Below are 16,322 nucleotides of genomic sequence, written 5' to 3'. Positions count from 1 at the left end.
GGTACTGGGGAGGTGGCCAGTGACCCAGATTAAAGCCAGAAAACCCGGCCTTGGCCAGAGCCTGGCCTCCCCGCCCCCAGGCCTCCTCCTTCTTTTCTGGCGGCGGGGGGTTGGGGGGAAGGGGCACAGTGTACCCCAGACCCAGGGACATCTATTCACCCTAACTGCCCACACAGACTAATGGGGGGCTCTTCCCCCACCTCCCTACATCAAGAAGAGAACATTTTAAAAATGTTTTTATTTAATTAAAAAAAAGACAGAACAACCAACCCAAAACCAGTAGTAGGTACTGGAGTCACAGGTGCTTAACTGGCAAAACACACGGGGGTGGGGGCGAGGGGGCGGGTCGGGAGGTGGAAGAGAAGGCGGGCACAGGCCACCACATCCCCCCAGGTGGGCGTCAGGTCTGAGATGCAGCGGGAGGGCCAGGAATGGGCGGCCCAGGGCCCAGGGTCCCCGGAGACCCGGCTGGCCGCGGGGAGAAGGCTGAGAAGGCCCGGGTGTCTGAGGTGGTTTTGCTCCCGGCTCGTCCCCTTCTTCCTACTCTTTCTTGGTCCCTAGGTGGGCCCTGCTTACTCTGCCTGGGACTGGGCAAGAGGTAGGATTCACTGGAACACAGCTTTCTCCATGGAATGATAGAAACTTCTGGGGCAGCGGGAGGGGAGGTGGCGGATGGACAGGAAACAGAACAGCACGGCTGCCTTGCTTTTGGAAATCACAGAGGAAAAGTCTCGGGGCCTTGCTGGATGGCGGGTCTGGGCAGGGCGTTCCCTGCCTTCAGCCTGGTCATGGCAGTGGAGGTGGTGGGGTGTGGTGATGGGGCTGGCCTAGAGCAGGTGAAGGCCTTGAGCTCTGGTGCTTCAGCATCCGCTGCTGGGCACACTTGGACATGCCACCAGATGATGCCAACCCTGATGGGAGCGAAGGCTCTGGAGCACAGCACACAGGGGCCCTGGCAGGCCTCATTTCAGATCCCCAGCACATGGTGGCAGTCAGCTGGGGCCACTACCGGTGGATGCGTCCTTTCCTGGAGGCAAAGGAAGATGGGACAGACGATAGCACAGCACACAGGGGCCCTGGCAGGCCTCATTTCAGATCCCCAGCACACGGCGGCAGTCAGCTGGGGCCGCTACCGGTGGATGCGTCCTTTCCTGGGGGCAAAGGAAGATGGGACAGACGATGACATCATCACTAGGCTGAACGGACCCGGGTCTGAACCCCAGGGAGCCGAGTCCACCCATGGGCTGTGAGCAGGTAGCTGAGGCAAGGATGCGCTCGTCATTTCCAAGCACGACGCTACCAGGACCACAGGTGACTGTTCCAGGGTGGATCAAGGAGTCTCAAAAAATAAGAAACAATTTTTCTTTAGAAAGCACATGTTTTATATAAAAGAGGGTTAAGTTCACGTTCTGGAGAGTTCTTCTTCCAAGCCTGCACACGCTTCCACGCTCTTTGCTCGCTTCAGGAGGGGGAGGAAAAGAATGGCTGGAAAAACTGTAAAACACAGAAACCACTTCCTCAGCTCTGGACAAAGTGCTGAGATCTCCCCTCTGTAGGGAGGAAGAGAGCCCAGCTCGGCCCGTTTATCCAAACTCCCTCCACTCCGTCCTGTTAGGTGGTGGCAGAATAAATTACAATGATAGGAGTTGTGGGGCCAGTTGCTGCTACTTTTTAAGACAAAGAAATGAATGTAAGTTGCTCTCCTGGTGTTGATTTGCAGGAAGTCATGATTTGTAACCACCTAGGAAATGGATGTTTGTTCTCTAGGGTTTTTTTTGGCCACTGTTCACCCTTAGGTCTCCCTTTCTTGCACAGAAGTCCAGGCTCCTGTTGCCAAATGCCAGTTGGAGGGAGGTGTCTGTCCACCTCTCCCCTGGGACCCCCAACGCTCAGGGGACAGAGTTGCTCCTCGGGTCTATGACAAGGGGCACGGCAAGAGGCCACGTGGCCGCCATTCCCCTGACCGATGGAACCCTCCAGACTCTGAAGTCCAGTCAGTGGGTCTGTCCTGCCCATTCTGAGTGAGGCAGAAACTTCCAGAAGCAGAGAGGATAGCCAGCAACAGCCCCCAGCCTTTACCTGGGCCTCCTCCACAGGCCATGGCCTCCCCAGGTCGAGGGAAGCTGGCCCTGGGACAGCGCAAAGGCCGAAGCACCAGTTGGCTGCAGAGCTGTCTTCAGGATCATAAGCCACCGCCAGAGTCTCAGAGAGAGGGAGAGATGGAGAGGAAGGGAGTGAGCTTCGGTGGTCTGATTTCTGGCTCAACGACACAGGAACCTCAGGTTCAAAGCAGCTGACAAGAGCCCAGAGACCGTCTTCTTGGCGTCCGGCAGAGCCTTCTGGTGGCCCGACGCCCAGGCAGGGAGGGAAGGCCCTGAAATCACGTTTTTCTGGCAAGATTCGTTTCCAAGAGGAGATAATGGCTCAATTTTGTCTTCCCGAGTTGATCAAGGCCAGGCAGCCTCAGGAAAGCTCTGGGGCTTCCCAGGAGATTTCAGAGACCCTGGGGCATCAAAACACCCTTTTTGGGGGAGGGGACAAAGTCAGCCTTCAGCTTCTTCTGCAGCCCCGGGTCCGGTCTCCCAGCACAACCTTCGTGCAAAGCCAGCCCACGCCACCTCTGGAGGCCAGGGAGGGCTGCTTTTGGCTTTAGTTCATTGTTCGTCGTCTTGAGGATCACATGCCGTCCTGTGTGACAAAAAGAGCCGTTCTGGGGAAAGGCCGGAGCGGAGAGAAAGGGCAGGCGGCTCACACAGGGGTCGTCCGTCGGTTCAGCATGCTGACGTGGAAACCTTCCTTCAGGTCCTGCTGGAAAAAGTCATGCACCTGCAGGAAGCTGGCCTCCTGGTCGGGGCTGTAGCTGGCTGCGGTGGTCACCTTGAGGGGCTCCCTGGTCAGCGTGTACATGGACAGCTCCCCCATAGGGATGGCCCCTGCGATCTTCAGGCCCATGGGCGACACGTCCCTGGAGGGCGAGGCCTCGGTGGACCTTGAGCTGGACCTCGAGCGCCGTCGCCGGTACCTGTAGCTCGGCATCCTGGCATAAGGAGAAGAGGAAGATGCCTTAAGGAATTCCCGTTTGGTCTTAAACCTCAACTCTTTATTTTTCTCAATGTAAATGTTTACAGCCAGGACGCCCACGGTCTCAGCCACAATGAAAGACAGAGCTCCAAAGTAAAAAGACCAGCCGTAGTTGTAATGGTTCTTTTTGTCTTCGTCCCGCTTGTCACTCGGGTCACCTGTGTTGCTGGAAATGTAGACGATGATACCGATGATGTTACTGAGGCCTGAAAGGGAAGCGGGGAGCGGGGCCAGGGAGGGAAAGAGGCAGAGGTTAGACCCACAGCGCGACGGGCAGGGCAGGGAACAGGTGGACACTCCCCTCTCTGATGAGTATTTCGTTATTCTGGTTGCTAATTTTTCTTTTTAGTAATTAATGTTGAATGGGTAATAGAGTAAAAAGTTCAAATGCGGTATACAATAAAACACACTCTCAGCCCCCAGTTCCCCTCTTTAAGGCAACTACTGTTATCTTCTTTCGTATGTCCTTCCGGAAAAAAAATTTCTCTCTTACACACACACACACACACACACACACACACACACACACACACACCCCTATTATTTCCTTTGCACAGTACTCTGGCTTCTTAGTTTTTCTCTTAACAGTACATCTGAGAGACGGTTCTGAGTCAGGCCATGGAGAGCCGCCCCTGTCTTTCTAACTACATGCGGCACCACCATACGGAAGTCTCACGACCCACCTAACCAGGCCTTTTCAGCAGATGTCTGGGTGGCTCCCTGCCCTTTGCTGTGACAAGGTTGCCTTGGACATCCTTGTGTCTACAGCCTCACATGTGCACATGGATACAACTACGGGGTGCACTCCTTGCAGTGAAAGTGCTGGGCTATGTGCATTGAAACACTTAAAATACATTTTTATTTGAGAATAATTTTTGATTTACCAAGCAGTTGCAAGGTCCAGAGAGTTTCATATACTCCTCATCCAGCTCTCCCTAGTGTTAACATTTTACATTATGTGGAACATTCACCACAACAAAGAAACCAATCTGGTACATTACTTCAGACTTTACATGGATTTTTTTGTTTGTTTGTTTTTTGGAGACAGAGTCTTGCTCTGTCGCCCAGGCTGGAGTGCAGTGGCAAAATCTCGGCTCACTGCAACCTCCGCCTCCCGGGTTCAAGCAATTCTCCTGCCTCAGCCTCCAGAGTAGCTGGGATTACAGGCGCCCGCCACCACGCCCAGCCAATTTTTTTTGTATTTTTAGTAGAGACGGGGTTTTACCACGTTAGTCAGGCTGGTCTTGAACCCCTGACCTCATGATCCACCTGCCTCGGCCTCCCAAAGTGCTGGGATTACAGGCGTGAGCCACCGTGCCCGGCCTTGTTTGTTGAGACAGAGTCTCAGTCTCAGTCTGCTGCCCAGGCTGAGTGCAGTGGCGCGATCTCTGCTCACTGCAACCTCCGCCTCCTGGGTTCAAGCAATTCTGCCTTAGCCTCTTGAGTAGCTGAGATTATAGGCACGCACCACCATGCCTGGGTAATTTTTGTATTTTTAGTAGAGACAGGGTTTTACCATGTGGCTAGGCTGGTCTCAAACTCGGGACCTTACGTGATCCACCTGCCTCAGCCTCCCAAAGTGCTGGAATAATAGGTGTGAGCCACCGCGCCCAGCCTTTACTTGGATTTTACTGGGTTTGTACTAATGTCCTTTCTCTGTCCCTGGATGGATTCAGGATATTACATTGCATTTAGTGTTATAAATTTAGTCACTGTCTAAGTGCCCTCTGTAAGAGTACAAATGTCCCAACAGCCTATCGTGAATATTATCAGACTTCTGGTTCTTTGCCAAAATGGGAAGTGAAAAATAGCCATTGTTGTGTTTATCCAATTCTCTCTTATTCTGAGGGAGGTTGAACAGAGCCACACTGGTGGGGTTTGAGTTCTCGTTCTACCAAATACCAGTGTGTGACTTTTGGCAAATGACTCCCATTCCCTATGTGTCAGTTTCATGTGTAAAGTGGGAGTAACTGTGGTCCACACCTCACTGGGCTGGTGTGAGGATTCAATGAGCTGATACATACAAAGTGCTCACAACAGCACCCAGCACGCAGGGCGCCTGACGTAACTTCAATTACTGTCCATTGCGTTTTTTTTTTCTGGTTTTTTTTTTTTTTTTTTTTTTTTTGAGACGGAGTCTCGCTCTGTCCCCCAGGCTGGAGTGCAGTGGCGCCATCTCGGCTCACTGCAAGCTCCGCCTCCCGGGTTCACACCATTCTCCTGCCTCAGCCTCCCGAGTAGCTGGGACTACAGGCACCCACCACCACGCCCAGCTAATTCTTTGTATTTTTAGTAGAGACGGGGTTTCACCGTGTTAGCCAGAATGGTCTCGATTTCCTGACCTTGTGATCCACCCGCCTTGGCCTCCCAAAGTGCTGGGATTACAGGCGTGAGCCACCGTGCCCGGCCCATTGCGTTTTATCATAAAGTGCTGTGTTGTGTTTGTCTCTGCACTGTCCACATCCTCTGTTCATTCTCTGTAGCACCCACCCTGTGTGGAAGGGTTAGAATATCTTCTGCTAAGGGGTCCAGCAGTCCTGCCCTCAGCACACCAGTCCTGGGTTTCAACTCCTAGTCTCTTCTGTTGTGTTCTGTTAAGAACCCTTTCCAACATGGTTTTTTTTTTTTTTTTTTTACCCTACTAGTTCACTTTTTATTTATTTATTTATTTTGAGACAGGGTCTTGCTCTGTCGCCCAGGCTGGAGTGCAGTGGCGTGATCTCAGCTCACTGCAACCTCCGCCTCCCAGGTTCAGGTGATTCTTGTGCCTCAGCCACCCAAGTAGCTGGGATTACAGGCACCTGCCACCACACCCAGCTAATTTTTGTATTTTTTGGTAGAGACAGGGTTTCACCAAGTTGGCCAGGCTGGTCTCGAACTCCTGACCTCCAGTGATCCGCCTGCCTCGGCCTCCCAAAGTGCTGGGATTACAGGCATGAGCCACCGCTAGTTCACCTTTCTCCCGTCTGATCTCTTCTGCTGCTTCCCTAGCTTTGTGTTTTCTTCCCCACTCTGTATTCAGCACGAGTTGGAAAAGTGTTTCTTAAATAACAACTCCATGAATTCCAGTTTCCCAGAGAAGTCTTGTGTCTTCTTCCGACTTTCCCAGCCTTGGAACCTGTCCCTCTCCTGTGGCACCTACCATTTTCCACCTCGAGTTCTTTAAGAGCCTGTCTGACCTCCCTACTAGGGCTGGTGGCCTGAAGCCAGGCACCATACACGACCCAGTGCCTGCCGCCCTGCTCAGTCCCCATCAGTGCCCCATGCGCCAGGGAATAAGCCAATGTCCCCTTGCCGGCCTCCCCATTGCTGCCTTGCAGCCAGCCGCGGCCACCTTCTCTGCCTGGACTCATTTTCTTCGGCTAAGTCTCTGGGTCCAGGCTCCAAGCCCCTCTGGTGGCACCAAGCATCTGGGCCTGCCTTTGAAACGGCTCCTGGGGGCACGGGCAGCTGCAGGGGGCACTTCGAAGGGCTTTGGAGGCTGGCAGCCCCGGGCACAGCGTGTCTTTGCCACTGTGCATGTGACTTCAGGGAAGCCACCTGAGCTGCTGGACTGCCTGTGTGCCTCCTCCGCAGGAGCGGGGATGGTGGGGTCGGGCTCACAGAGCGCTGGCACGGCCACTGTGGTTTCTGATGTGACTGGAGTCTTCTCTCCCTGCCTTGGGGAGGACGCTCCGGGGCAGTGTTCAGGGGTCACAGCCGGGACCTCCTAAACGGCTCACACCTTGTGAAAAATGACTGCTTCAAGGAGCAGGTGACGAGCACTGGGGCAGGAGAGAGAGAAAGGAGGTGGGGGGAAGAAGGGAAGGGCGGGGGGACCTGGCCAAGAGGGAGGTTCATGCTTCTCCCAGGAGACCCTCAACACAGGCTCCTCTTCCCAATGCACACACATGTGCACACACACTCCACACTCCTCACACACACACCATAGTCTTCACACAAACAAACACACCACAGTCCTCAAATACACACACACCACACTCCTCAGACACACATACACCATAGTCCTCACACACACACACCACAGTCCTCAAATACACACACACACACCACACGTCTCAGACACACACACACCACCATCCTCAAATACACACACACACCACACTCCTCACACACACACACTACAGTCCACAAATACACACACACCACACTCCTCAGACACACACACACCATAGTCCTCACACACACACCACAGTCCTCAAATACACACACCCCACAGTCCTCAGATACACACACATACACATTCCTCAAATACACACACACGATGCTCACACACACAAACACACCAGTCCTCAAGTACACACACACACACCACACTCTTAACATGCACAAACACACCACACTCTGCACACACAAACACCACAGTCCTCAAATATACACACACCACACTCTTCACACACACAAGCACACCACAGTCCTCAAACACACACACCACACTCCTCACACAAACACACCACACTTCTCATACACACAAACACACCACAGTCCTCAAGCACACCACAGTCCTCAAATACACACACACATCCCACACTCTTCACACACACAAACACACCACAGTCCTCACACACACACATACACCACACACACAATCACAGTTCTCAAACACATACACACACCACACTCCTGACACATGTACAGCCCCTACAGATCACTTGCAGACACACGCACTCCACACACACATCTATTTATTGCACTGGAAGGAAACAGATGCTGGAGTGATGTAGAACTGAGGCCCGGTACCTTGGCTCCCCAGTGGCGGCTGCAGAGCTGGAGCCAGCCCCTCTACTGCAGTGGCCCCGGGTCCCAGGATGTGAACAGAAGTCATCTACCCTCTCCAGGAGAAAGGGCGAGGGAATGCACGACAGGACAAGGGTGCTCTGGGAGGCCCACGTGTGCGGCACCATGCCAGGCCTGCCCATCCTCAGCCAAGGTGGCATGTCACTGTCACCCACAGCTCTGTGGCTATTCCCCGATGGCACTTTCTGGGGACATCGGGCGTGGCTCTGAGGTGCTGCTGCCGTCTCATAGCCAGGAGGGTTGGGGCAGTTGGGATGGGTGGGGGCCGCCTGCTCTGCCAAGCTTCCCCATTCACCCTTCCCCGGGCACCCTGGACTTCTGCTTCCTCTGCAAGATGGCCACTCATGCCCATTCTGGGCCCTTGCCCTGTCTTTACCTGGCCAACTCCTTCGAGTTTTGGCATGATTCCCCTGGGCACCTCCCTGACCGCCTGACCCAGCCAGGCTCCTCTTACAGGCTTGTAAAACTGCCAGCTGAACCCCACCCACCACTTTGCACACCTGGACTTATTTTTCGGTTGAGATGAAATTCACGCAAGATAAAAGTAACCCTTTTGAAGGGCACAGTCCAGTGGCTTTTGGCGCATTCAAAATGTTGTGCAAGCATCCAAAACATTTCTGTCACCCCAAAAGGAAGCTCTGTTTGGCAGCTGCTCCCCATTCTCCATCCACCCCAAGTCCTAAACACGGGGACTTTACAAGTCAGTTGCATGTAGCGATGTTACGTCTGCATTTCCCCCCAGGATGCACACTCCCTGGCAGTGGGGACCATGCGAAACAGGCACTCCTGTGTCCCCAGCTCCCGGCCCAGCATCAGCCCGGGCGGGCGGCTCACCTGCAGCCACGAAGAGGATGCCGGCGCTGAGGACGATGTTGTTCTTGCGGCTGTAGATCCTGCCAGCACCGATGCACAGGCCACCCAGCAGGAGCAGGATGGTGCTGAGGATGGGGAAGACGCTGGAGGCTCGCACGATGCCTGGCCGGGGAGGTGGGGGGCACAAAGCAGAGGGCAGTGAGATCAGGTGCCCTCCCAGGCATGGCTGCATATGTCTCCCAGGAACCTTGCAGCTCCAGGCCCTTCCCCAGGATTTGAGATTCCCATCAGGACCTGGAGACTCGAGGTGGGCCAGAGCCTGGGGGGGGCTCAGGGCCATTGGATCAGATGCAAGTGGGGGCTCCAGGCCTGCCCTTCACCCTGGAGTCACATCTGTCTACCTCTTGTTTAGTCTCTCCCTGGGAATGGGCACCAGGGGGCCATAGTAACAGCCATGAAAGCAACAAACTGCATCACATTTTTGTGACACTGCACAGTCCCCTAAGCTCTTGCATGAACGCAGTCTCCGCGAAGCCCCTGGAAGGCTGGGAAGCAGTGTGCACAAAGGGTGGCCCTGGTCAGTGGTTGAGAGCACAGGCATCGGCATTAGGTGGGTCTGGGCGTGGGCCCTGCTGTGGCATGCTGGCTGTGTAGCCTTGGCCAAGTCACTTTCACTCTCTAAAACTCAGCTTCCCATCTGTGGAATGAGGTTCCTCATAGCACCAGTGTCCTACACATGTGCTTGGTTTTGTACATGTAAGGTGCGTGCATAGCACTGGGCCTGGCCGTTCTATACCTTGATCATCATCATCATCATCATCCCTCAGGTGACAGACAAGGATGTGGGACCTCAAAACTGGCCTGAAGTCGCAGGGGAGGTGTGGCTGGGCTGAGAGGTATGCTCGTGACCCACAGTGTCCACAGAACCACCTTTGTAGCCCTGACACCAGGGCTCTGCCACTGACTAACCTCGCTCTGCCACTGACTAGCTGACCAGGGACAGCTGACTTTGGTGACCACCTCAGTCCCCTTTTATACCTTGGGAATAGTAACATCTACCTGTAGGGAGGTGAATTGCAGCCTCCCCAGAATATACCTGTGTCCTAACCCTTAGGACCTGTAATTGATCTTATTTGGAAAAAGGGTCTTGGCCGGGTGCAGTGGCTCATGCCTGTAATCCCAGCACTTTGGGAGTCCAAAGCAGGTGGATCACCTGAGGTCAGGAGTTCGAGACCAACCTGGGCAAAATGGTGAAACCTTGTCTCTACTAAAAACAGAAAAAAAAAATTAGCTGGGCATGGTGGTGGGCTCCTGTAATCCCAGCTACTTGGGAGGCTGAGGCAGGAGAATCTCTCGAACCCCGGAGGTGGAGGTTGCAGTGAGCCGAGATTGTGCCATTGCACTCCAGCCTGGGCGACAAGAGCGAGATTCTGTCTAAAAAAAAGGCTGGGCGCGGGGGCTCACGCTTGTAATCCCAGCACTTTGGGAGGCCGAGGCGGGTGGATCGCGAGGTCAGGAGATCAAGACCATCCTGGCTAGCATGGTGAAATCCCATCTCTACTAAAAATAGAAAAAATTAGCCGGGTGTTGTGGCCGGCGCCTGTAGTCCCAGCTACCTCGGAGGCTGAGGCAGGAGAATGGCATGAACCCGGGAGGCAGAGCTTGCAGTGAGCCGAGATTGCGCCACTGCACTCCAGCCTGGGCAACAGAGCGAGACTCCGTCTCAAAAAGAAAAAAAAAAAAAAAGAGGTCTTGCAGATGTGACTCAGTTAAGAATCTCAAGCTGAGATCATCCAGGATGAATCCGGTGGGCCCTAGATCCAATGACGAGCATCCTTATAAGAACCTTAGGAGAAGACACAGGGGAGAAGGGGCTGTGAAGACAGAGGCAGAGACCCAATGGTGCTGCCATGAGCCAAGGAGTGCCAACCACCTCCAAAGCTGGAAGAGGAATGGTCCTCTCCTAGAGCCTTCAGAGAAAGCAGGGTCCCCCAACACCTTGACTTTGGGCTTCTGGCTTCCACACCATGACAGTGAATTTCTGCTGCAAGTCACACAGTTTTGATCATTTGTTACAGTGGCCTTGGGAAATGAACATGCCCCATCAGAGGGTTACTGTGAGAAAATGTCAAGCACCCAGTAGGGGCTTACAGTGCCCCTCCCTTAGCGTCTGGGGTGGGAGGAAGGCAAGAGGGAGGGAAGAGAGACTTGGGAAAGGGAAGCCCAGAGCTCGGCCTTTCCCAAGCACCTGCTGTCTCACAGCCCCGTAGAAATCTCGGCTGCGTGGACCCTTGGTGGCCCCCGCAGGGGACAGTGAGTCGGGCCACACTGGCAGGCGCCGCCCTCCCCAGCCAGCTGAGCGGGTTTCAGGGCTGTCAGCCTCTCCTCTGAAGGCAGGGTTTGTCTACTTTTTTGTGAACGCATCAGTGTGTGTCCCCGATTCACAGAGAGGGGATTGTCTGGGGGCATTAAATGCAGTTCTTCTCTCCGGTGCCTCCTCCTCTCCGATTCTTCTCTGCCTTCTGGCAGCAGCAGGCTCTGGGATGAAGTTTCCTGTGTGTTTCTGAAATGTGCCTCTGAGCTGCGCTGGCCAAAAAAGTTGAGGTCAGTCATCCCCTCAGTGCCCTCGTTCTGCAGACAGGTCAGAGGAATCCGAAAGAAGGAAGTCCATCCAGCACTTTGGGAGCCCGAGGTGAATGGATCACTTGAGGTCAGGAGTTTGAGACCAGCCTGGCCAACATGGTGAAACCCAGTCTCCACTAAAAATAGAAAAATTAGCTGGGTATAGTGGCGGGTGCCTGTAATCCCAGCTATTCAGGAGGCTGAGGCACAAGAATCGCCTGAGCCTGGGAGGCAGAGGTTGCAGTGAGCCAAGATCACGCCGCTGCACTCCAGCCTGGGCAACAGAGCGAGACTCCGTCTTAAAGAAAAAAAAAAGCCCAGTTGCTCTAAGATCACTGGATGCCCAGGCTTGGCTCAGAGCTATCCATCCTGCCCAGGTAAGTCACACAAGCACCTATGCCTTGCCACACAGGCTTATTCCTGAGCTGTGGATGTGCAGATGCCAGCTGGGATTGCCACGGACAGTGGTGCAGGTTGGGCACAGCACAGGTGGCTAAGGGGTGGAGGGCTGAGTGAGGCTGAAGTCCAGCCCATGTCCTGCTGGCCATATCAAGCCCTGGCAGAGGATCTGCATCTGCCAGGAGACCAGACACTTCCTTCTAACTCACCCCCAGGCACACTGTGGACTCCCAGCCCTGACACCAGCCTCCTGCGGCCTGGCACATAAGTTATCCACCTAACTGGAAATGCAGACTTGGAGAGGGGCACCAGGCCCAGGGCAAGGTGGGCAGGAACCCCTGGGACCAGCAGGGCCTGTGGAAGAGAAGGTAGGCAGGATGCGGGGTGGTGACCCTCTCAAATCTTGGGCTGTGAATCTGCAAATCAGCAGTGACATCGTAAGAGCTCAGAGGCCTTCAGGGGGCTCTGCAACAAACAGCACAAGCCCAGCTTCTGTGGAAGGCTTCAGAATGCGTGGCTGGGGGTGGAGTTCCATCTTGAATTGTCAAAGACTGGGTGGGAGCAGCGCAGCCTTGGATCTACCAGGGTTGGTGCTCCACACCCATGCAGATGAGCCAGCCTGAAACAGGCATCCTGTAGGCAGCCCCACCGTGGAAGCTTCTGTTGCCTTCTCCAAAACACCCATTCTCCACCCGGAGGGCAGAGCCCTGTTTTCTTTGCTGCTGTACTCCATATGTCTGATACAGTGCCTGGCACGTAGCAGGCCCACAATAACTTTTTTTTTTCTTTTTTTTTTTTTAAGATGGGGTCTTGCTCTGTCATGTAGGCTGGAGTGCAGTGGCACGATCGTGGCTCACTGCAGCCTCAACTTCCTCGGCTGAAGTGATCCTCCCACCTTAGCCTCCTGAATAGCTGGGACTGGAGGCGTGTGCCATCACTTCTGGCTAATTTATTTTTATTTTTTTGTAGAGATGAGGCCTCACTATGTTGACCAAGCTGGAACTCCTGACCTCAAGCGATCTTCACACCTTGGCCTCCCAAAGTGCTGGGATTACAGGAGTGAACCACCGCGTCTGGCTGCAATAACTTGTTAAATGAATGAATAAAAGAACTCTCGTGAACCCTCACTTCTTGCAAATGTCAGCCGCCAGAGACCTTCCTCCTGTGCTTCTACATATTTTGAGGAACTATAGTCTGCACAGAGACCAGAAGACAGAATATTAGAAATCAGGGTGGCCCTGGAAACACATGCCAGTTGTCTGTGGTGACCATGACCTTGGCCTGTCTCTGAAAGTTGCTCAGCTCCTCTGGCTCCAAGCTCAGAGGCACCTGCACTCTGGAGATAAAAGGATGATCAAAGACACATGCAGAGCTTGGTTTTAGGGCCAGATATCCCTGTTTCCGCAGCCACCGAGTAGAAAAACACCTCCCTGTTGGGAAGTCAGTTCAGCCCCACCCCGCCCTGACTTCTGCCAGCAGCAGAGACCACAGGCCCGAAAGCCGTCAAGCTGTCTCTTCCATGTGCATCTCTGAGCTTGTTAATGAACCTGGCTGCTTTCCCCACAGCGTACGCTTAAGGAGAACATGGCCTTCCCCAATGAGCTCTAATTGCGGTTGTGCTGTCACCATCATTATATCTGGGAAAATCACTCTGCAGCCCTCCCTGCCTTGCGCCCTCCCCAGAGGACCTGGAACAGCTCACTCGTTTTTGTTTTTCTTGCTCTTCCAGATCCTCGCTCCATCCTGCCCTGGGCCAAGCTGACTGTGTGGACCGAATCCTCGGGCTCCCGCCTCTGGCTTTTGGAAAAGGGTCTCGGCGAGGGAGTTCTGCCTAGCTGCGGGTGAAGGGGTGGTATTGCTTCCCGACGGCTGCAGCTCCTGCCAGGCGGCCCTGTCCCTACCACTCCCTCCACCAGGCTCCCATGCCTGCCCCCCTCACCTATCCAGGCCGAGGAGGGTAAGGGCTCCCGGCTATTGCTGGCCCCGGGGTGCTCTCCAGCCCTTGTGGGTTTCCCTTAACCTCACCGGCACTTTTGTAAATGGTCCTTCTGTAAACATCCTCCATTCATCCTGTTTGACTGTAACATCTACTTCCTGCTGGGAGATCGGGAAGCCACGTGGGGTGACCTCTGGGCTTCTGCATCTTGAGGCCAATCCAGAAAGAGACCCCAGCGCTCCGGGACCATGAATGGGACAGAGACAGGCGAGCAAAGAACAACCAGCACCAACGCCCATAACTTCAGGGGAGCTCCAGTGGGAAATGGAGAGGGAACGGTTTGTTTCTCTAATGCCTCTTTCCTTATAGTCCCAGAGTTGGGCCATGGGCACATCTGCCCCCAGAGCTTTAAGAACCACCTGATTGCCCTGGATTGGGCAGAGAAAGGCAGATTCGGAGTTGGGGCTAATTTTCAATTGAGCCATCCCAGCTAGGCTGAGCACCAAGGGCCTCTGTGGCTGGTTGTGCAGACATGCACTGTACAACTGGAAGGATGTTCGTACATAATTTATGCACATGACATCCCTTGAGTTGTGCAGTGTGCAACCTGCACAACTATCTCTGGCGGCCCTGTGGAAATCTCATTTGCTTGGTTCAGTGTGGGCCCCCGGTAAGCAGAACCAGAGCATAGGCAGGAGGAGGAGAAGGTGAGGGAGGAAGGATGGGAGGCAGAGTGGTGGCCAAATTATTTCATGTTCTGGGCCTGGTCGCAGCAGCCTGACACTGCCCCAGGCTCTATGGGAACCGCGTGCTGTTCTATTTCACCAGATGACTCAGAATCAAAATCCTTTCTCTTAGAAAAAACGATCCATAAGCAGGTGCAGAGTGAATTGTGCTCTCTCTGAGGATGCTGGTATCGATTCTCCATCAACAAGGCTGGGTCCGAGCCCCAGGGATGCTGCTGTGAGCTGCTCTTCGTGTGTCTTGGTTAATGTGAAAGGGGAAAATGACTCCGAAATGGTGCCATTTTTCTATTTGCAGGCTCCTCCCTGGCTGCTCCCGGGGAGGTATTCACAGGCCCAGGGATGAGATCTGGACTTAGTGTGGGGGCTGGGTTTGTCATTTGGGATTGAGCTTGTGCTGTGACTTCCGGGCTTCAGTCTGGGGGCCACACGCAGCCACTGGACCCAGAAGCAGGTGGGGGCTCCCATGGGCAGAGGCGGTGCTGAAAAGACTTCAGGACCATATAAGAGGCTGCTCCCTGGCACCTTCCTGGCCTTCTCCCCTGGGTCTCCCAGCACCCCACGAGGCTGTCTTGGTGTGTGACTGTATCTGATTTTTCAAGACTGGAATGGAAGACAGTATGCAGGGGAGGGTGGGGAGGCCCCAGTGTGCTTGGAGTGCCACACCCTTCAGGGAGGCCCAGCCTGGGCAGAGCCTATATCTTTAACTTTCCTTGATCCAGCCCCAGCTCCAGCCAATCAGTAACTCTGAAGCCAGCCACGCCCAGCAGGCTTTCTGCTCAGGTCTGTCTCCCCAGGGTACAGGCCTCTCAGCCAAATAACCCCATTGAGATACCCAGTATGTCATGGCAGTGATGAGCAAAACTCCATCCTCCAAACTCACAATGTCTGAATAAGTAAGAGTGAGTGGATCATCCCGAGACAATCACCCTCTCCATGCCCAGTGTCTCTTTTTCCTCTGGCCGCCTCCCCCCACCCTTCCCCCTCCCCACAGAAAGAGAGTTCAGGCCTCCTGACACTCACGGAGGAGGTACTCCGAGCTGTCGTGGTCGTAGTCATTGTCCTCTGGGAAGTGATTGATCCGGAAGCAGTGCCCTTTATAGATCCCTGGAAGGAACGAGAGGAAAAGAACACTGTAAATGCTGTCTGGGTTCACTCATCCGTTCACTCCAGACACGGTTGCCGCGTGTGTGAGCCTCTGTGCAGGTCCCGGGGACAGACAGAGAAGAAAGGCAGGCTCCAGCGTCCCAGTCTGGTGGGACACGGGAGAGACACACAGAGAACGGCTACACCGGGAGAGATATGCCCCAAAGGTGACCCTAGTTATGGTCCAAGGGTGGACGCACGTGAGAGTAATGGGACCCGGCATGAATAACCATTGAGACAAGAGGTGCCATGCAGAGCTGCCCGGGGCAAGCAGGAGGTTGGATCCCTCTACCCAAGGGACTCTTAGCCGCATCTTGAAAAAAATAAAAAACAGGCTGGGCACGGTGGCTCACGTCTGTAATCCCAGCACTTTAGGAGGCCGAGGTGGGCAGATCACGAGGTCAGGAGATTGAGACCATCCTGGCCAACATGGTGAAACCCCGTCCCTACTAAAAATACAAAAATTAGCTGGGTGTGGTGGCGAACGCGTATAGCCCCAGCTACTCGGGAGGCTGAGGCACAAGAATCGCTTGAACCCGGGAGGCAGAGGTTGCAGTGAGCCAAGATCGAGCCACTGCACTTCAGCCTGGCGACAGAGCAAGATTCCGTCTCAAAAAAAAAAAAAAACCAAACAAAAAAACAAAACCAAAAACAAAGAATTTGCCCACTGGGAATGGGGCACAGGGGGCTTTCCAGGCAGAGAAGCAAGACATGTGAAGGCAAGGGTGGGGTTGAAGTCTGTCTGTCTGTGTCTTTCCCTCTCTTAAACCATAGTTATGGCCGGG

The 16,322-nt window shown here is 54.2% G+C and overlaps 1 protein-coding gene across 3 annotated transcripts in view; it reads right to left on the bottom strand.

The window, feature by feature from the left end:
* Nucleotides 1–223: 223 nt before the first annotated feature.
* The window catches only part of CACNG4 (calcium voltage-gated channel auxiliary subunit gamma 4), a 74,620-nt gene continuing 58,521 nt past the window's right edge, over nucleotides 224–16,322 (bottom strand). The window contains exons 2-5 of one of the 3 annotated variants that reach the window (XM_063656475.1): nucleotides 15,415–15,498; nucleotides 13,415–13,547; nucleotides 8,713–8,853; nucleotides 2,749–3,287 (exon numbers count right to left, since the gene is read on the bottom strand). In XM_063656475.1, the coding sequence (XP_063512545.1) occupies nucleotides 2,749–3,287; nucleotides 8,713–8,853; nucleotides 13,415–13,547; nucleotides 15,415–15,450 (849 nt within the window). In that variant the 5' untranslated portion in view covers nucleotides 15,451–15,498. Of the gene's footprint in view, nucleotides 3,288–8,712; nucleotides 8,854–13,414; nucleotides 13,548–13,737; nucleotides 14,337–15,414; nucleotides 15,499–16,322 lie in introns of those variants that run through there. The other 2 variants (XM_063656474.1, XM_054459606.2) reach the window with 2 other exon arrangements.

This window comes from Pongo pygmaeus, chromosome 19, assembly GCF_028885625.2.
Source record: "Pongo pygmaeus isolate AG05252 chromosome 19, NHGRI_mPonPyg2-v2.0_pri, whole genome shotgun sequence".
NCBI classification, from domain to species: domain Eukaryota; kingdom Metazoa; phylum Chordata; class Mammalia; order Primates; family Hominidae; genus Pongo; species Pongo pygmaeus.
Note: the sequence above shows the minus strand (reverse complement) of the source record. Positions and strands in the feature narration are given on the sequence as shown.